This window comes from Xenopus tropicalis, chromosome 10 (genome assembly GCF_000004195.4).
Source record: "Xenopus tropicalis strain Nigerian chromosome 10, UCB_Xtro_10.0, whole genome shotgun sequence".
NCBI classification, from domain to species: domain Eukaryota; kingdom Metazoa; phylum Chordata; class Amphibia; order Anura; family Pipidae; genus Xenopus; species Xenopus tropicalis.
Window position 1 is genome coordinate 14,505,017 of NC_030686.2, and position 20,877 is coordinate 14,525,893.

General features: G+C 42.6%; 1 protein-coding gene across 8 annotated transcripts; it reads left to right on the forward strand.

Moving 5' to 3' along the window:
- The first annotated feature begins 236 nt into the window (after nucleotides 1-236).
- On the forward strand, nucleotides 237-19,306 carry kat7 (lysine acetyltransferase 7). 8 transcript variants are annotated; one of them, XM_012971739.3, is made up of 15 exons: nucleotides 237-298; nucleotides 7,121-7,268; nucleotides 10,087-10,263; nucleotides 10,446-10,685; nucleotides 11,650-11,732; nucleotides 11,867-11,974; nucleotides 12,752-12,850; nucleotides 13,292-13,402; nucleotides 14,280-14,471; nucleotides 14,846-14,935; nucleotides 15,030-15,170; nucleotides 15,883-15,976; nucleotides 16,751-16,897; nucleotides 16,990-17,096; nucleotides 17,708-19,183. In XM_012971739.3, the coding sequence occupies exons 2-15, from the start codon at nucleotides 7,175-7,177 to the stop codon at nucleotides 17,807-17,809; spliced, it is 1,785 nt and encodes a 594-aa protein (XP_012827193.1). In that variant the 5' UTR covers nucleotides 237-298; nucleotides 7,121-7,174; the 3' UTR covers nucleotides 17,810-19,183.
- The last annotated feature ends 1,571 nt before the right edge of the window (nucleotides 19,307-20,877 follow it).

Below are 20,877 nucleotides of genomic sequence, written 5' to 3' on the forward strand. Positions count from 1 at the left end.
GTTATTATCATCTCCAACGTGCTATCCCAGGGATAAACAACATTGTTCCCACAGGAATTCAGTTTGCCCTGCCCCTCTCTTGCTCTAAGTTATGACTGCAGGGTTCTGTGAATCAATGGCTGGAAAAGACACCAACTATACAATAATATTGCGATATAAGAACATATAGTTCCGGCAGATATATGCGCATGGATACACAAGGAGCCAGTTGACTGCCTTTTGGTATAACGGGCTGAGCAGATCCATGTTCTGCGCATGCGCGGGGCTATTCCCACGGAGAGACAATAGCGAGTGAGAGGTGAGGAGGAGGGGCTCCGGGTGCGTACGCGATGCACAGGGCGAGAAACCTGACTCAAGGGGAGGGGCCGCGCCTGCGCGTCATTCTGCCGTTACCCGGAGACGGCGCAAGAAAAAGCCCGTTCTGCGCCAACCGCGAATTCGGTTGTGCTGGGCGGGATCAAAGGGAGAAGGGGGGAGCGCCAAGCGATGCCCCGGAGGAAGGTGAGATGCATGGGATAGGAAAATGGAAGCTGCGTATGGGGGTGGGCGTGTGCCCCTGGTGTGGCGTGGGCCTCTTCTGGACACTGCACTGGAAGAATGCTGCGTGTAGGCACTGGCTATTGTGCAGAGCATACGGCGCTATTTTTGCTTTGCCTGCAGCAGCCTCCATGTGAGAGATACAGTCAAACCAAGGCCTGTTGTGGGTTAACTCGTGAGAGGCGGCGATTGGATACTTGCGTTCCATCTTATGTTGTGGTTGGCTGAAATGTGCTCTGTGCAGCTGTGGATTGGACGCAGTTTATGTCTGTCAGGACTGGCGCCTCATTGATTCTCATGCGCGCCAATTACTTGCTGGTCCCGCCTTCCTCTCGTTACTGATTGGTTGAGGTGGTTTAATAGCAGTCGCTATTGTAGTATGTTGTTCCTGTCGGTGCCGCTATAGTCCGTCGTTGGATTGGTTTGTGCGATCACTGCAAGGTTTTCTATAGGCTGCCGATAATTAAGGGCGTGGTATAAACAAAGGAAGTAAGGAAGCAGTGTTGGAAAGCATGGAAACCTAATTGAGGTACATTCAGTGTTTTGCTTCAGCTGTTTGTATAACATGGAGTGTTACAGGTGTATATTCCCGTACAAGTACATCTGAGTATAATTTATTTCACAGAGAAATCATTTTCATTTTTCTGTTGCTCTCCATTTTGGAAACGGGCAGCTATGTGGTTAGGTTCCCATTTGCCTTACGAACCAGGGACTTGAGGCATGGATAGAAAGATACGTAGAATACAACTTCTTGCTGGGGTTAATGACCATTTTAAAAAGAATAGGGTTTTATCAGCTAATAGTTAATGCAAGGGTGAACTATCGCTTTAATACATCTGCATGCCTCATATTCGCTGAGATACAGAATACTCTGAGATATATGGAGAATGCTTTTAGCAAGTGGCTGTGATAAAATACTGAAAATCCCTTGCATTGAGCATGTTTGAGCAATAGAATTCATGCCTCCGCAGGCACAGGGCTAATCCAATGTTTATAATTAATGGCATATCCCTACTGAAAAGGTAATTTCACACAGGTGACACCATTACCCTTAGTAACATAGTAACATAGTAAGTTGGGTTGAAAAAAAGACATACGTCCATCACATTCAACCATAATGCCTATATATAACCTGCCTAACTACTAGTTGATCCAGAGGAAGGCAAAAACCCCATCTGAAGCCTCTCTAATTTGCCGCAGAGGGGAAAAAATTCCTTCCTGACTCCAAGATGGCAATCGGACCAGTCCCTGGATCAACTTGTACTAACAGCTATCTCCCATAACCCTGTATTCCCTCACTTGTACTGAGAGCTATCTCCCCTACCCCTGTATTCCCTCACTTGTACTGAGAGCTATCCCCCTACCCCTGTATTCCCTCACTTGTACTGAGAGCTATCTCCCATACCCCTGTTTTCCCTCACTTGTACTGAGAGCTATCTCCCTTACCCCTGTATTCACTCACTTGTACTGAGAGCTATCTCCCCTACCCCTGTATTCCCTCACTTGTACTGAGAGCTATCTCCCCTACCCCTGTATTCCCTCACTTGTACTGAGAGCTATCTCCCTTACCCCTGTATTCACTCACTTGTACTGAGAGCTATCTCCCCTACCCCTGTTTTCCCTCACTTGTACTGAGAGCTATCTCCCTTACCCCTGTATTCCCTCACTTGTACTGAGAGCTATCTCCCCTACCCCTGTATTCCCTCACTTGTACCGAGAGCTATCTCCCCTACCCCTGTATTCCCTCACTTGTACTGAGAGCTATCTCCCCTACCCCTGTATTCCCTCACTTGTACTGAGAGCTATCTCCCCTACCCCTGTATTCCCTCACTTGTACTGAGAGCTATCTCCCTTACCCCTGTATTCACTCACTTGTACTGAGAGCTATCTCCCCTACCCCTGTATTCCCTCACTTGTACTGAGCGCTATCTCCCATAATCCTGTATTCCCTCACTTGTACTGAGCGCTATCTCCCATAATCCTGTATTCCCTCACTTGTACTGAGAGCTATCTCCCCTACCCCTGTATTCCCTCACTTGTACCGAGAGCTATCTCCCCTACCCCTGTATTCCCTCACTTGTACTGAGAGCTATCTCCCCTACCCCTGTATTCCCTCACTTGTACCGAGAGCTATCTCCCCTACCCCTGTATTCCCTCACTTGTACTGAGAGCTATCTCCCCTACCCCTGTATTCCCTCACTTGTACTGAGAGCTATCTCCCCTACCCCTGTATTCCCTCACTTGTACTGAGAGCTATCTCCCCTACCCCTGTATTCCCTCACTTGTACTGAGAGCTATCTCCCTTACCCCTGTATTCACTCACTTGTACTGAGAGCTATCTCCCCTACCCCTGTATTCCCTCACTTGTACTGAGAGCTATCCCCCCTACCCCTGTATTCCCTCACTTGTACTGAGAGCTATCCCCCCTACCCCTGTATTCCCTCACTTGTACTGAGAGCTATCTCCCCTACCCCTGTATTCCCTCACTTGTACTGAGAGCTATCTCCCATAATCCTGTATTCCCTCACTTGTACTGAGAGCTATCCCCCCTAACCCTGTATTCCCTCACTTGTACTGAGAGCTATCCCCCCTAACCCTGTATTCCCTCACTTGTACTGAGAGCTATCTCCCATAATCCTGTATTCCCTCACTTGTACTGAGAGCTATCCCCCCTAACCCTGTATTCCCTCACTTGTACTGAGAGCTATCCCCCCTACCCCTGTATTCCCTCACTTGTACTGAGAGCTATCCCCCCTAACCCTGTATTCCCTCACTTGTACTGAGAGCTATCTCCCCTACACCTGTATTCCCTCACTTGTACTGAGAGCTATCCCCCCTACCCCTGTATTCCCTCACTTGTACTGAGAGCTATCCCCCCTAACCCTGTATTCCCTCACTTGTACTGAGAGCTATCCCCCCTAACCCTGTATTCCCTCACTTGTACTGAGAGCTATCCCCCCTAACCCTGTATTCCCTCACTTGTACTGAGAGCTATCTCCCCTACACCTGTATTCCCTCACTTGTACTGAGAGCTATCTCCCCTACCCCTGTATTCCCTCACTTGTACTGAGAGCTATCCCCCCTAACCCTGTATTCCCTCACTTGTACTGAGAGCTATCTCCCCTACCCCTGTATTCCCTCACTTGTACTGAGAGCTATCTCCCCTACACCTGTATTCCCTCACTTGTACTGAGAGCTATCTCCCCTACACCTGTATTCCCTCACTTGTACTGAGAGCTATCCCCCCTACCCCTGTATTCCCTCACTTGTACTGAGAGCTATCTCCCATACCCCTGTATTCCCTCACTTGTACTGAGAGCTATCTCCCATAATCCTGTATTCCCTCACTTGTACTGAGAGCTATCCCCCCTAACCCTGTATTCCCTCACTTGTACTGAGAGCTATCCCCCCTAACCCTGTATTCCCTCACTTGTACTGAGAGCTATCTCCCCTACACCTGTATTCCCTCACTTGTACTGAGAGCTATCTCCCCTACCCCTGTATTCCCTCACTTGTACTGAGAGCTATCCCCCCTACCCCTGTATTCCCTCACTTGTACTGAGAGCTATCTCCCATACCCCTGTATTCCCTCACTTGTACTGAGAGCTATCTCCCCTACCCCTGTATTCCCTCATTTGTACTGAGAGCTATCTCCCCTACCCCTGTATTCCCTCACTTGTACTGAGAGCTATCCCCCATACCCCTGTATTCCCTCACTTGTACTGAGAGCTATCTCCCCTACCCCTGTATTCCCTCACTTGTACTGAGAGCTATCTCCCATACCCCTGTTTTCCCTCACTTGTACTGAGAGCTATCTCCCTTACCCCTGTATTCACTCACTTGTACTGAGAGCTATCTCCCCTACCCCTGTATTCCCTCACTTGTACTGAGAGCTATCTCCCCTACCCCTGTATTCCCTCACTTGTACTGAGAGCTATCTCCCTTACCCCTGTATTCACTCACTTGTACTGAGAGCTATCTCCCCTACCCCTGTATTCCCTCACTTGTACTGAGAGCTATCTCCCATAATCCTGTATTCCCTCACTTGTACTGAGAGCTATCTCCCCTACCCCTGTATTCCCTCACTTGTACTGAGAGCTATCTCCCATACCCCTGTATTCCCTCACTTGTACTGAGAGCTATCTCCCATAATCCTGTATTCCCTCACTTGTACTGAGAGCTATCTCCCCTACCCCTGTATTCCCTCACTTGTACTGAGAGCTATCTCCCATAATCCTGTATTCCCTCACTTGTACTGAGAGCTATCTCCCCTACCCCTGTATTCCCTCACTTGCTAAGAATCCATCCAGCCCCTTCTTAAAGCTATATAATGTATCAGCCAGCACGACTGATTCGGGGAGGGAATCCCACAACTTCACAGCTCTCACTGTAAAAAATCCTTTCCGAATATTTAAATGGAACCTCCCTTCTTCTAAACGGAGTGGGTGCCCTCGTGTCCGTTGGAAGGACCTACTGGTAAATAAAACATTAGAGAGGTTATTATATGATCCCTTTATATATTTATACATACCGTATTTTTCGGACCATAAGACGCACCGGACCATAAGACGCACCAGTTTTTAGAGAAGGGAAATGAAGAAAAAAAGATTCTGAAACAAATACTGTCCTAAAATATTTTATGTGCATTAAAAGCGAACCTGTACCAGCAGCACCCAACATATTGCCCCCATCTGTACCAGCATATAGCCTACAGATATACTTTAAGAAAATGTTTTTACTTGCCCGTGTGGTCTCCGTGCAGGGCCCTCCTCTATTTACCGGCGCTTAGCTGTGGCGCTGTGCGCATGCACAATGACGCGCATGTGTATGGGCATGCACGTCATTGTGCATGCGCACAGCGCCACAGCTAAGCGCCGGTGAATAGAGGAGGGCCCTGCACGGAGACCACACGGGCAAGTAAAAACATTTTTTTAAAGTATATTCGGACCATAAGACGCAGGGACTTTTTCCCCCCACTTCTGGGGGAAAAAAAGTGCGTCTTATGGTCCGAAAAATACGGTAGTTATCATGTCACCTCTTAAGCGCCTCTTCTCCAGTGTAAACAGACCCAACTGGGCCAGTCTTTCTTCATAACTGAGACTTTCCATACCCTTTACCAGCTTAGTTGCCCTTCTCTGGACCCTCTCTAACTCCATAATGTCCCGTTTGAGCACTGGAGACCAGAACTGAACAGCATATTCTAGATGGGGCCTTACCAGCGCTCTGTTATGTACATTCAGTTACATAATGTGCTTACACAACAGTATTCCCTCATATGTTACTGTCTTAGGACGAGCTGTCCTTTACATTAAACAAGTTGATTATCTTGTGCAACATTCACAACCATCCTATATGGTACGGTAATGCGTGTCCCTAATAGGGGTTCAAGGAAAAGAAAACCTTGTTGAACATCACCTCCAAGAAGTTCACTTGTGCTCATGAACAGGTTACATTGGATAACAGAAAAGTTGCATAGATTCTCATTGTATTTTACAGAGGTAGTCTGTTATCTGCTTATGTAACCTGTGCCTTTTCTCCCTTTTTTCCAGCTTGAATGGCTGCCCCCGTGGTTACTCAGTAGTTTATTTTTTTATAAACTATAACAGGGTTTCTGTAGCAAACACCCCAGCTGTACCAGTGCAGGAATAGCTGCCCCCGGGGCTACACAGCGGGGTATTTATATAAACTATAGTAGGGTTTCTGTAGCAAACACCCCAGCTGTACCAGTGCAGGAATGGCTGCCCCCGGGGCTACACAGCAGGGTATTTATATAAACTATAGTAGGGTTTCTGTAGCAAACACCCAAGCTGTACCAGTGCAGGAACGGCTGCCCCCGGGGCTACACAGCGGGGTATTTATATAAACTATAGTAGGGTTTCTGTAATAAACACCCCAGCTGTACCAGTGCAGGAATGGCTGCCCCCGGGGCTACACAGCGGGGTATTTATATAAACTATAGTAGGGTTTCTGTAGTAAACACCCCAGCTGTACCAGTGCAGGAATGGCTGCCCCCGGGGCTACACAGCGGGGTATTTATATAAACTATAGTAGGGTTTCTGTAGCAAACACCCCAGTTGTACCAGTGCAGGAACGGCTGCCCTCGGGGCTACACAGCGGGGTACTTATATAAACTATAGCAGGGTTTCTGTAGCAAACACTCAACTTTTATCAGTGCAGGGCAACAGTTCATTATATTTTAATAATGTTAAAACTTTTTTGAAATTACTGTTCCTTTACTACTGTATTTTCACCACTTATTTCTAAAGATTTTTCCCTTTCTGTATAAAGTGGGTGACTTGTCAAATATGTAACCTCATTATTGAAATAGGTCTTTGTGTGTAATTGGAATAGATCATAATGTTTTGTACGGTGCCTGAAGGCAGGAAGGAATTGGCACCCGATCCTTATTGCAAGGCATTTGCCACTAGCTGCAAGCCTCTGTCACTTGTATGGAACAGTTCTTCCACATATAATCAATTCTATTTTTGCAACAGCCACATCAAAGAATCATGGCGGTGTGAGCAATCAGATAATTTAGTGTGGAGCTTCAGTTTTGTCCTAATGAATATTTGTTGCATCGCAGAGGAATGCTGGAAGCAGTTCGGATGGGACAGAAGATTCAGATTTCTCTACAGATATGGAACACACAGACAGCTCAGAGAGTGATGGGAACTCCCGGGGTCCAGCTAGAGTCACTCGATCCACTGCAAGACTGAGTCAGAGCTCTCAGGGTGAGTTCACTTATCATCTGGGAATAGGCATGGCCTTGTTGCCATATTGTACTTCTCTGAGGACATTGGTTTGCCAACTACGTAGCTATCGCTCAAGGAAAACTGTATTACTACTATGTTATTATAGGTGTATTTCTAATATAGCTATTAGTCTGGGCAGTTAGTCACAGTGACTTTTAAAAAACTGTCACGGAGACTAATCGCAGGAGATTTAAATGCCATAGGTTAATATGAGTCGCCACCACCAATCGTCCCGTATGTCTTCGTCCTAAGTGCAAAAACAAGTTTGAAATGGGTATACTGTACAATATGGAGTACATTTACCTGGCTGGATAAATGGGTTCTGTCGGCTGGAATGGGCAATGTGGTTGCAGTTAAATTGCAAATACACCAGAATTGTCAAATCATTGGTCATTCAAAATAATATTCTCACTGCTGCTAACCTGTATTTGGACTTTTTAGTGGACAGTGTGCTAGGGCACAAGCTTGAGAGCTGGGGTTATTTATGTTTAAATTTAACAGTGTTACAAAGCAGAGAGGAGTAGTATTTGTAGTGAGCCTGGAATAAAATAAAATCCGTGTGATCTATAAGTAACTTTGTAACATACTTTTAATTTAAATGTTTTCATTTGGTAAACACAGGGGCAGTGTGTGCACCTTCCTGCTCTGAGGAACAGGATTTGAAACGTTCAAAGAACTTTTAATGGGGTCCTCCACCGAAACACTGGCATTTTGCAGAATGAAAGAAAATATTATTTTAAGTAACTTTCCTATATACATTCACTGAAAATCTTTACATTTTTAAAGTTATTTGTAAACATAATTGCTGTCAAAGCTGGTTTGTGTTTATCCTGTTTTGTTCGCTTGGTCTGACTCTAAAACAATGGAACAACTGTCAGTTCTCTTAGGTCTTTCGATTAGATTTTATCTGCTGGCTTACAACATTATTTCATGAGTCAGAGCCAGAAGTGAAGGAAATACAGAACCAGACATGCTGCTTTTAATATCAGTTACACCTACAAATAACTTTAGCACCATTGAAAATGTATAATGAATGCATATTGTAAAGTTGCTAGAATTTTATTTCTTTCAATGTGCAAAATGTTGATTTTGAGCAGAAATCCCATGTAACACTAAGCTTCAAAAAGATCTTTGCCTGTATGTTGCCAGTAAACACAAGGCATGACATAACTCAAAGGGCAACCTGAAACAGAAAACCGGTGGCACCGTGCCACCGATTTTTATCATTTCTAGCACTTAAAAAATATAAATAAAGTGAGGATCACTGGGGTGTGCTAATGTGTTAGGCACCCCCAGGGAGTATCCTTAGACTGACTGAGTGGTGCAATTGCTGCTGCACATTACTGCCAGCTGTGCTTATGTCCCAGTGATCCTCTTCGGTGTCTGGGACGTCATACCTACTCTGACTGTAGTGCACATGTGAGCTATCCGTACAGTGCAGGGAAAAGATGGTGGCATTGCAGGAATAGCACCTGTATGAAAAAGTGCCAGCCTAAGGTCTACCATTAGTGATTATATTCGCTAGTGGGGCCTAACTCATTGGCACCCCCTGTGTCTTTTAAAGGTTCCTGCAACCATTATGATCTAATGTGAGTCTTTCTTCATGGGATTTAAGGTCTTGGAATGAAAACTTGTGTATGAGCCATATATTAAAACTACGTTTTCTCTACTCTGTTCGCAGGGTTCTCTTAAAGCAGAGAATTTTGGACTTTTTTGAGCCCCCCTCTTTTTGAGCCCCCTGAGGTCCAATCACATGGCCTGTGCTTAGCTCATCTCAGACTGGCTGGCCCCTTTTCCCAGCTTAGGAATCGTTTTGCAAAGCAATACTTTTACACAAAGCAAAAAAAACCCCTCACTTTTTGTTTGCTCTATTAAGATCCATTGATTAGCTTGGGGTGTACTGTCAAGGACTCCCCAGAAGCTGCCAGGCAGCTAGTGAAATTCGCACACCATTCGGGCTGCGTGACTACCCTGCACATCAGTTCTTTTCATACTTTTCTTTAGTGTCACTTTTGTTTTCTCTCTGGCTTATTGCTCTTTGTAGGTAACTGTATGTGCTGTGGAAGAGTTTCCAATGAGAAACCACTTCAGCTGATATTTGGTCATCAGCCTTTAAAACTACAATTGCTGGAAAAGCACCAATGCACTGGGAGATGGCGTGGTCATTTGGGGTATTTGGCATCACAACTAAACTGTGCAGAACACCCCAGAATTCACCCAATGTGCTACAGACTTGAGTTTCTCAAAATCAGTAGAGTTTGGCATGCCCATTGCAGCTCTGAAGTGGTCATAGTCCTGGATTGTTCTGTTTGGCAGTTTAAAGTGGAAAATGGAATGCAGTTGTTCCCAAACTGATATTTTTTTCTCTTTTGTCATTGGGATGAGTTTTTGGGAAAAAAATTATTGGCCAATTACATTGGCAAGATTTACGTGCTCATCAGCCAATGTGTGGCCAGTGTTAAAATATGTCCGCTAATCTCTCCTGCAGGTCTTTGACTGCCTTGCCATTTTCCCCATTGGCTAACTTTGTTGGCTGAAAGCAGTGTTCTTTATCTTTTTTTGGGGGGTAATATCTGTTTTTGAGGGAAGCAGTGCAGTTAAAGGGACACTTATTTGCTCATGAGCAAAAATTTTTAATAAAATTAGTATTCTCTGTCCTTGAGAGATAATTAAATTATCAGTCAGGCAAGATATTTAACTTTTTTGGCCACAGATCAAGGGCTTTGCTTTCCTGCCCTGCTAGGGTGCAAAGGGTTGGCAGCATTGGCGAGTGAAACTTTGGTTTGTATTAAACCAGATTCCAGCCCAGTCGGCAATCTGCAATCGTTTGGTGCAGAGGAGCCGGTCTACTCCACTCGGAGGGTGACCCGCAGCCAGCAGCAGCCCACCCCCGTGACTCCGAAAAAGTACCCACTCCGACAGACCCGTTCATCGGGATCAGAAACTGAGCAGGCGGTGGACTTTTGTGACAGAGGTACGGGGGTGCAGATGAGCTGCAATTGCTGCCGGACACATGCTCTGTCTTTCTTTCTCTCTTGTCCTAGTAGATGCACGCTGGCTGTCTCTCTAGCTTGTAAGCCTGTAGAGTAGATTTCTCTACATGTGTCAGACTTCCATGTACAAACCATGATACAAAGTTTTCTATTTCTGCTGCAGACCCTAAAAACGCAGGGTATCACGACGAGTCACCGCCTCGCACTCCAACTGGAAATGCACCGTCTTCTGAGTCTGACATTGATATTTCCAGCCCCAACGTGTCTCACGATGAGAGCATTGCCAAGGACATGTCCCTCAAGGACTCTGGAAGTGACCTTTCTCACAGGCCTAAACGAAGGCGCTTTCATGAGAGCTACAACTTTAACATGAAGTGCCCCACTCCTGGCTGCAACTCATTGGGTAACTTATTAAACCTTTCATCCCATAATTATGTTCCTCTCTTAAAATGTAATATTGAACAAAATCCATAGATAATAAAACATTTCTGCTACGTCAGTTTTGCCAGTGACTACATGCACCAACCAAATTGCCTTGCAGGCCCCTTAGTAACCTGCCTAGCGCCTGAAGTGCATAACAGGGTTTAAAGGGGACCTGTTACAATATATAAAGATTAAGTCCGCCGAGGATCAAAATGTAAAAATACAAATCTTTATTGTAATCCATTAAAAAAATCCCATGTATGCAGCCTAGTGCGTTTCATGCTAATCTAGCACTTATATATTGTAACATTTCTCTTTTTTGGCCACTAGAGGGTTGTGCCTGCAAGATGAATAATGATAATATTTAATCTAATTTATTTTGACTGAGTTTTTCCTAGTCTGGCCTTATTTTGTAATGTTTTAAGGGGACTTGTCGCCCACACATAAAAAGCAGTATAATAAAAGTCCTTTAAAAATTAAACTTGAAACCCAAATTCTTTTTTTAATTAAATCATCCAGACCAGTTAAGTGTATTAAAGATCTGAGCTGTCAATCATATATTGTAGTAGCAGTATATGATCGACAGCTCAGATTTTTAATTACAATTACTTTAACTTTCCATTCAGAACTTCCTAGATGGCAAATGTATAAGATTTTGGGGTGACACAAAGCTTACCTTATTAACAGTGTACACAAAATGGCAGATGTCTGCTTACTGTGACTGCAAATTCCAACACTGAAGGAAAAATAAATTCAATTTATATAGTGTAAGTAAAGTTTATTTTGCTCAACTAACATGATACAAAAGGATTTGGAGTTATTTCTTAGGGTGACGGGTCCCGTTTAATAGACTGAAAATGCTGAAAAAAGAGTTCCAGCTAACTAGTGTGTTGATGTGTTAACTTTCACAAGATGAAGGAAATTGTCACTGTTCATTTCACCAGGCCACCTGACTGGGAAACATGAAAGGCATTTCTCCATTTCTGGGTGCCCTCTGTACCACAACCTCTCGGCAGACGAGTGCAAGGTAAGTACATATTTAGTCTTGCACCCCATTAGTCACAGCACTGCGTGCACAGTGAGGGGGTTCGTGTTCTTATAGTTTGTTGTTGTTCCTCGAGGAGATTGGTCTGACCCATCCATGATTGCTTACATTTACAGAATTGTGATGAATTTCAGGTAAGAGCACAGAGCCGTGATAAGCAAGTGGAGGACCGGATGCTATCACATAGACAGGATGAAAATAACAGGCATGCCACAAGACACCAGGTAATCGCCTGATTGCTAGTCTTAATTAGTTAAAGGGGCCCTCCATCCAAAATCTTTGTTTTTATTGCTTCGAATTAGATTTTCTTTCAACTTTCCAGTGTTAATTTAAATGTTTATATTTTATTTCTAAATGTAATTCCTATTGGAAGAGGTATCTGTGTGGCTTTCTTTGAACTCCTGAAACAATGATACCAACCAGCCAGCCAACTAAGAAGACTTGGAGACTCTTGCTATCGTTTTTTTTGGACTCACAGAACAGCTATGTATATAAACAAGCACTGCTTGTAATTACATTTACAAATAACTATAAGAACCATTAAAATTATTTAGTTAATGTATGCTGGAAAGTTGCTTAGAATTTTTTTTTTTCTGTTGTGCAAAAAAAGTTTTTGGCTGCAGGACCCCTTTAAGTGTTTTTCAGTAGTAAAGAAAATGGAAGCTCTCAAAACAAATTAATATAAAATTGCCCAAAGTGCTCAAACTGAGCAATTAGCAAATTTATATTAATTTTTTTTAAGCTTTCTATTTTTTAAGCAGTTTTTACACTGCTACCTGCTGGTCATTTCTTCTAATCGACCTGACAGGATACATTTTCAGACGAAGAGGAAAGTCTTCTCTTGTTGCTGTGCTTTAGAAGAGAGTAGAGAACTGCCAGGTGACTTGTCTCTCTTCTTTTTCTAAGAAAAACATCAGAAGACTTTCTTCTTCTTTTGAAATATTTAATTTAAAAGCTCTGCCTAAAATGTAGGCCGAACTGGACATATTATCTCTTTTCAGGCTCCGACAGAACGTCAGTTGCGGTACAAAGAAAAGGTCACCGAGCTGAGAAAAAAACGTAACTCTGGCTTGACTAAGGAGCAGAAAGAGAAGTACATGGTATGATAAACTGAATCCAATCACAAAAGAGAATGGACAGTGGCACACCTTAGCAGTTGACTGAGATCCAGCTTTTTAGTACTGAGATTTTTCTGGAGTGGGGGCCACTACTCCTTAAGCAGCCATTCAACGTAGGAGTTGCAGAATGACCCCTTTACCTGCACAGAACTAATTAGTGGACTTTGCAATTTCATTAGTGCCTCTACTTTTTCATATATATTATATTCAAAAAACAAAAATTGTTGCTGAATTTTGTATAAAATACTTGTGAAAAAAGCTTTAGTTCCTAGTTGTTGCTCTGTGCTGCAACCAAATACAATTGTAGAAATCCAAAAAATAGGAAAAAAAGCTTCAGCAGGTTTGCTGCAAAACATTTATTGTGGATAGTGGTTACCACCAGTGAGACCAATTGTTGATCTAGTTCTGCATACTTCCTTGCAGGAGCACAGGCAGACCTATGGAGACACGAGGGAACCTCTCTTAGAAAACTTGACCAGCGAGTATGACCTGGAGCTGTTTCGAAGGGCTCAAGCCAGAGCGTCAGATGACCTTGTAAGTAATGTTTTGTTTGGCGCTTAGAACACTAAGGGGCACATTTACTAATCCTCGAATCCAAATCCCGAATGGGAAAAAAACGAATTGGAAACGAAAATTTTGTGATTTTTTTTTTTCGTCGCCGTCCCGACTTTATCGTATTTTGGGCAACTTTTTCGTCGCCGTCGCGATTTTTTCGGATTGAGCAATTGTTAACGGCGGAAAAACCAATCCGAATTTTTAGCGACAGCGACGAAAAAGTTGTGGAAAATATATGATAAGGTCGCAACGGCAAGGAAAAAGGCACACAAAATACGAAACAATCGAGACAGCGACGAGAAAAATCACAAAAATACCGATCATTACGAAAAAAAATGCATTTGGGCGCTTTCGGACGTTTGTGGATTAGTAAATGTGCCCCTAAAAGTTTGTAAGCCCTAAAATACATTGTCAGCGGCTATATTTTTTGCTTTATTGGGCCATTGGAAGGGCTCCATACACAGGCAGTAAGGTATCAACTCTGTCTGGAGTCTTATAAGGCTTTAATCAGCCTCTGTATGTCCAGCCTAATTTTTTGTTGGCATATAGTTTTTAGCATAGTATAAATGTCATTTTAAGGATAAAATTTGTGTCTTAACATGCAGATTTGGATACGTTTAAAACATATCGGGGAGACAGTTGTCAAAATAAATTGACATATTGTCAAAATAAAGACTTAAGTTGACAGTGAGTGTGCTGCAAAATTGTGATTTCTAAATGGTCTCTTATGCCATGTAGAGGAGAAATTTCTAGCTTATTGGATTTGATGCTTCTTACCTAAGTATTTGTTTGTAGTGTTAGTGTGTGTGTGTGTCTCGATCACAGCTATGACGACAGTCTGTTCTTTTGTATTAAGGAGAAGCTAAGACTTCAGGGCCAGATCACAGAAGGAAGCAACATGATTAAAACAATAATCTTTGGTCGATATGAACTAGATACGTGGTATCATTCTCCTTACCCTGAGGAGTATGCCCGCCTGGGGCGACTGTATATGTGTGAATTCTGTCTCAAGTATATGAAGAGCCAGACGATCCTTCGCAGACACATGGTAAGTCAGAACACATTCCTGCTTTAGTAAATTTAACACTTGTAGCCAGTCTGTAGTAGTCCACAATATCTAGTTCTTCTTACGTATTTGGCCCTAGCCCTCAAAATGCTCTTCTGCCCGACTGCAGCATTGTGATCGTATCATGTAGGGCTGCAAATAAGCCTGTTCGCATAAACTAAAAATATAAAGAACATTTGCTAAATGGTGTATACATACAGTCAACTTGTGTGTGTGGTTAAATGCAGGTTTCTTGGTGTTCGCAGTTCATTTTGCTCCAGTCTCACATTCCTAAGCTCAAATCTACCTTCAGTAACTCTGTTGTAAGTGAGAACCTTTTTAATGTGTAACCTTCCTATCAATATATCTCCTTCTAGGCTAAATGTGTTTGGAAGCATCCACCAGGGGATGAGATTTATCGTAAAGGCTCCATCTCCGTCTTTGAAGTAGACGGAAAAAAGAATAAGGTAAGTTTGCGAGATTCTTCGACGAATGCGCAAGCCTCAGTTGATCCCTGGTAATGTAAAACACAGTGCCATTAAACCTTCTCTCCAATTACAGATATATTGCCAGAATCTGTGCCTTCTTGCAAAACTTTTCCTGGACCATAAAACACTATACTACGATGTGGAACCATTCCTCTTCTATGTCATGACCGAGGGAGACAACACTGGCTGTCACCTTATTGGCTACTTTTCCAAGGTATCCCTCTATAAGCATGGCTGTGGCTGTTGTTGGGTCACACAATAAAACAAAGCTGGGTTGAATAAATGTGCTTGGAGTTCTTAGTTGGCTCCACGTGAGGCCCTGTTATAATTTAGCCTAAGAAATGGTGGCTGTTTAAAATTCTCTTATGTAGACTCTGCATGACAGATCTGACTGATGTGAGTGTTGAAATATATTGTGCCTGTTAAGCAAATATAACAGTCACGTTATGAATTAACACACTAACAAATGCATATATACAGATGGGTTTAAATGCATATACAGGTATGGGAGCCATTATCTAGAATGCTCGGGACCTGGGGTTTTCCAGATAAGGGATCTTTACGTAATTTGGATCTCCATACCTTGTCTACTAAAAGATTATTTAAACATTAAATAAACCCAATAGGATAGTTCAATAAAGATTATTTGTATCATAGTTGGGATAATGCACAAGGTACTGTTTTATTATTACAGAGAAAAAGTAAATCATTTTTAAAAATTAGAATTATTTGCTTATAATGGAGTCTATGGTAGATGGCCTTCCTGTAATTAGTAACTTTCTGCATAACGGGTTTCCGGATAACAGATCCCATACCTGTACAATGCTGATACCTATGTGCACATATTGCTTGTTGATTGTGGGAAAAATAACATGAAAATCAGTCTGGTTGTTTAATTTGTATCCAATAAATTATTTTTTCCCTAGGAGAAGAACTCCTTCCTCAACTACAATGTGTCTTGTATCCTGACAATGCCACAGTACATGAGACAGGGTTATGGCAAGATGCTGATAGACTTTAGTAAGTATTCTGTTTCCATGCATTACTTTCCATTACTCTGCATAAACTTCAAGACCTCGTTGCCTCACTCTTTGCCAGACACCACATCTAAATTGAATTCACAAGCTGCTAATCTCTTCCCCAGCAGCCTTTTTTTCAGTGTGACTTAATTTTAATGTGGACTTTTCTATATGGATTGCTACATATTAAAGGAACAGTAACACAAAAAAATAACTTTTGACATATCCCTTCTAAATACTTTATTAAGATATGTAGCATTTAAAAAAATTGAATATTCTACATGGTTTCAAAATAAATTACATTACCAATGCCTTACTGTGCAGAGCTTGAAAAGGCGATACGGCGACTTCCGGTTTAATCCGGAAGTTAAATGCTGCATTCTTCAGAGTCCGTTTTGTGTGATTTATGGGCTATTAGCAGTTGGGGAGAGGAGAGGGGATTAGAGACGTACCGTTTCTTCTTTACAGATAAGTCTGCATCGCTGTTTGAAGTAGCGCTGTGTGTGCCTGCATGAAGAGGGAGGGGGGGTGGAGGGGGGAGCGGAACGGAAGTGTGGTGCGAGAACTGCTGCCTGCTCTCTATAAATCAGTGCTAAAGTAAGATTTCTAAGAAAAACTACTACTGCTGTTGAAATTTTTGTATGATATATTTGATAATGAAAGTATATAGAAGGGATATTTTGAATGTAAAAAAATTGTGTTACAGTTCCTTTAACTCTCAGTCAGCAGGTAATATAAAGTAATTGCATATAAAGTGCCTCTGTTCTGCCCACAGGTTACTTGCTGTCTAAGGTGGAAGACAAAGTGGGTTCACCGGAGCGGCCTCTCTCTGACCTTGGTCTCATCAGCTACCGCAGCTACTGGAAAGAAGTTCTGCTCCGCTACTTGCACAATTTTCAAGGCAAAGAGATTTCCATCAAAGGTGTGTTCTACTGTTGCTCTAGAACAAGTCATTGTGCAGAGGGAGAATATTTTGTGGCATAATGACCATTTCCTCCTTCCTTCCTCTTCCAGAGATAAGCCAGGAGACCGCAGTGAATCCAGTGGATATAGTTAGCACCTTGCAGGCCCTACAGATGCTCAAGTACTGGAAGGGGAAACACTTGGTGTTAAAGAGACAGGTAAAACTACTATAAGTTCTTGTTCCCTTCACATAGAAGATAGATCCTAATATGCAGGAGCCCAAGGATAAGCGGTAAGATATAATTGGATAAAATGTGCTCAGTCATGTCAGACCCTTAGAAGGAGTCACTATAGTTCTGTGACTTGTATAAAAGCACTTGGCCTGCCTTCATATGGTCATTAAATAACGTCTAATATCAATATAGTGTACAGTACTCCTGATTGTTACCTATATAATATAGAGGAACATACAGTAGTCATCATGGCCACTATCGGGTACTTGATAGGCCTTCTGAGACTTATTAACCTGCATTACACAACTTCTTGGGCCTCATACAATCTTGGGTCCCTGGTGTTACTTACATTACCTGCCCGGGCAGTCAAAAATCCTGGCTGCTTCTAGGCGATCATAGTTCCTTACTTTTACATAGAGAATTGTCTGGACATTTTGCGAGCAGCTTATAGATATCCGAATCCACCAGAATCATTACAGTACATGTTTTGTGGGTATTTCCTAATCAGTTCTATTAAGTTATGTTATTGCAGAATCTTACACAGTAATCCTAAGTTGATTTTTTGTTTGTTTGTTTTTTTTTCTAAAACCACACAGGATCTGATTGATGAATGGGCATCCAAAGACGCAAAGAGAACCAACAGCAATAAAACAATGGACCCTAGCTGTCTAAAATGGACACCTCCTAAAGGAACTTAAACCTAATGTTGCCATGACTCTCATTTATTACCATTCTCCCATCTGTTCGTTATGCACACTTTCTATCTTGGGATGGAAGCTCCAGCTTTCTCCCGCTTGCTGCATTATAAGCATTTGTGTGTCACGTAGGGCATTGTTCTGTAATTTCCCTGGAAAGTTACACCCGCTCGCTCTGCTTATCATCCTGGTAATTTGCTCCACATTGGATGCCTTCCACTTCTCCTTAACTCCAGCATCACCCCAGTGGGTTCCACGCCACAGTCAAGCTGGCATAGCAACAAGCTTAGTTTACATCTCTGCCTTCCTGAATGCCCACGGTAACTGCTCTGTTTGTCACTTGTTGTTTTAAAGGGATTCTGTCATGCTTTTAAGGGTAGTTATTTATAAATTGAAACAATGTTCATTGCAAATAATGAATTATACCATTTAAAATCTATTTTTTTTTTTTAGTTGTAATAATGGTGTGTAGGCAGCCATCTCAGACCATTTTGCCCGATCCTGTACTTTCAGAAACAGTCACAGCACAACAGAATTTATTTTGAGGCGCCTGTTTCTCCCTATTCACTGTGCTTTCCCAAAGCTGCTAAAGGACTTGGCTTGTCTCCTATTTCTCCTGCTTGGGAGCTATTCTCATATCTACCACCATGTGGAACATGGGAACATTTTTAGGAATTTTTTAAAACTATTTTGATCTATAAAATTATGAAATATTCTCCATGCTTTTGGAAAAGTAATAGGGGTCTACAGTGCCAGGAACCATTGCTTTTCACTGTATAGAATGTATCTGGGTTTTTATTACTCTATGCCTCTCACTATGTAATGTATTTAGGATCTGGATTAGTTGTTGGCAGTCAATGTAGCATTATTTACACGTGTGTATGTAACCTCCATGTCTGCCATCACGTTAAAGTGAATGGTGGGCAGTATGGGCAATTTTGCCCATTTCCCCATAGTAGGGTTTCTCCACTAGCAGTCCTATTCACCCCAACCAGGGCAGTAACAGCAGCAAAGAGACATGAGTTTTTCCCTTGGTACTTGCCCATTGGTCTGTTTATAGGTTGGGGGGGAATGGGAGGGGAGGTGGCATCACTCCAACTCTCAGTGCAGCAGTAAAGAGAGACTGAACTTTGAGAGCACAAGTCACATGCCTGAGGGCACTTAGGAAAGTAAGATAACGTCTCACGTCAGATTTCAAAATGAAATATACAAAAATCTGTAGATGATTCTCCTGGAGGAGCACTATGAACTGATGCGTTTTGAAGAACCACATTTTCCCATGACAGAATCCCTTTAAATGTCTGTTTGGGCCACTCTTTAGGTTAACCCTTTTACTTCCGGATAGTAAATGCACAAATGCTTCTGGTTGTGAGAGTATTCCTTCTATGAGAGCTGCTTCGTTGTACAGCTGCATCGTGGTTTTTTTTTTTTCTTTTTTCCTTTGTTATTGTCTGACCTCTTGCAAATATATTAAACAGGGGTGATGTTTCTAGTCTGAAATCGTAGTTCCATTTCTTTATCTTGCTGTTGCTCTATGGCTGCTGCTCTAGGATCTCTCGTCCAAGATAAGCGCTCACATTTACGCTCCAGTGTGTGGCCAGCATGAAAGGAAAGCATTCTTTGCCATGGGATCCCATGATGCCGGAACAACCATAAAGAATCTCACCTGAAATGTTCCTGAAGCAGTGGGTTTGCACCTTTGGTAGGTGAGACCTTAATTAAAAGTAAAGGTCGGTCTCAAACTAAAGGTGGCCATACACAGGCCAATCGTAGCTGCCGATATCGGTCCCTTGGACTGATATATGTGGATAGGACTGAATGATCTTCTCTTGCTTAGTGCGCTCTTTTGAGAACTTTCATTTTAATTTAGTTTCAGCCATTTAAAATATATTTGCAGTTTTGTACTGTGAACATCTGGCAGTCAGCTCAGCAGCTCTGTCTTAGCATTACTGAGGGGTTAATTGAACATGCAGAGTGGCATCTCTGGGCGAAAATCTGACGGAATTATGGGAAAAGACTTCATTCATTCCCTTCACTTGTGCCTAGTTTGTTTTTGCAATTTTCTGAATTGCAACATTTCTGCATGTTTTGGTTTTAAAGGTGAACTGCACTGTGAAATGAATATGGCTAGAAATGCTGTATTTTATAAAATGAACTTTCTGCAGCAACCCAAAGGTTCAGCATCTCTGTTACAGTAATGCTGCAGGCCTTCAGAGTTATCACGGGATTTATTAGAAGTGTCTGTGGCACTGCACATGCTCAGTGGGCTCTGCTTAGGGGTCGTTACTAATCATCAAGCAGAAAATGAGATTGGCCTGTTACATAAGGTGATTCTACAGGGCAGATTATTAAATTCTAATGCTAATTGCACTGGTTTCTGAGCTGCTGTGTAATTGGAATCTGAATTACAAATCAGCCCTGTATCATGTTCTTTATATTGTGTGTATATATACATTTATATTGTGCTTCAGTCCCTAAGCTCAGGTAAGTGACAGCAGCCCAAGGCAGGTGCTGGGAATGGCAGAAAAAAAAAAAAAAAATGGGGGCAAATGGGGTGAGGTTCAAGGGCAGAGAATTTCTCTGCTAAGGGGCTTGGGTACAGAATCTCACACATTTGCAGTGTTTTTTTTCCCCCAACTTGTTTAAGCAGCAGTAGTAGTAAACTATAGGTGGGATTGTATGACAATTTAAGCTGTAAGGTGTTACAGGGGTCCCCAACCTTTCTTACTCGTGAGCCTCAGTCAAATGTAAAAAGACTTGGAGAGCAACACAAGCACCATAAAAGTTCATGGAGGAGCCAAATAAGGGCTGTGATTGGCTATTAGGCAGCCTCTATGCACCCTATCCGCTTACAGGGGGCTTTATTTGGTAGTAAATCTTGTTTTTATTCAACCAAAACTTGCCCCAAGTCAGGAATTCAAAATAACTCCCTGGTTTGGGGGCACTGAGAGCAACATCCAAGGGGTTGGGGAGCAACATGTTGCCCCTGAGCCACTGGTTGGGGATCACTGCCTCACAGGGTGCCTATGGGTACAGGTAAATCCCATACACGCTCCTAGTGCACAGGGTGT

Coding starts and splice junctions, on each gene's coding strand:
- kat7 (XM_012971736.3), top strand. Junction 7,269..10,086: donor ACTGAGTCAGAGCTCTCAGG/GTGAGTTCACTT, acceptor GTATTAAACCAG/ATTCCAGCCCAGTCGGCAAT. Junction 12,851..13,291: donor AGCAGAAAGAGAAGTACATG/GTATGATAAACT, acceptor ACTTCCTTGCAG/GAGCACAGGCAGACCTATGG.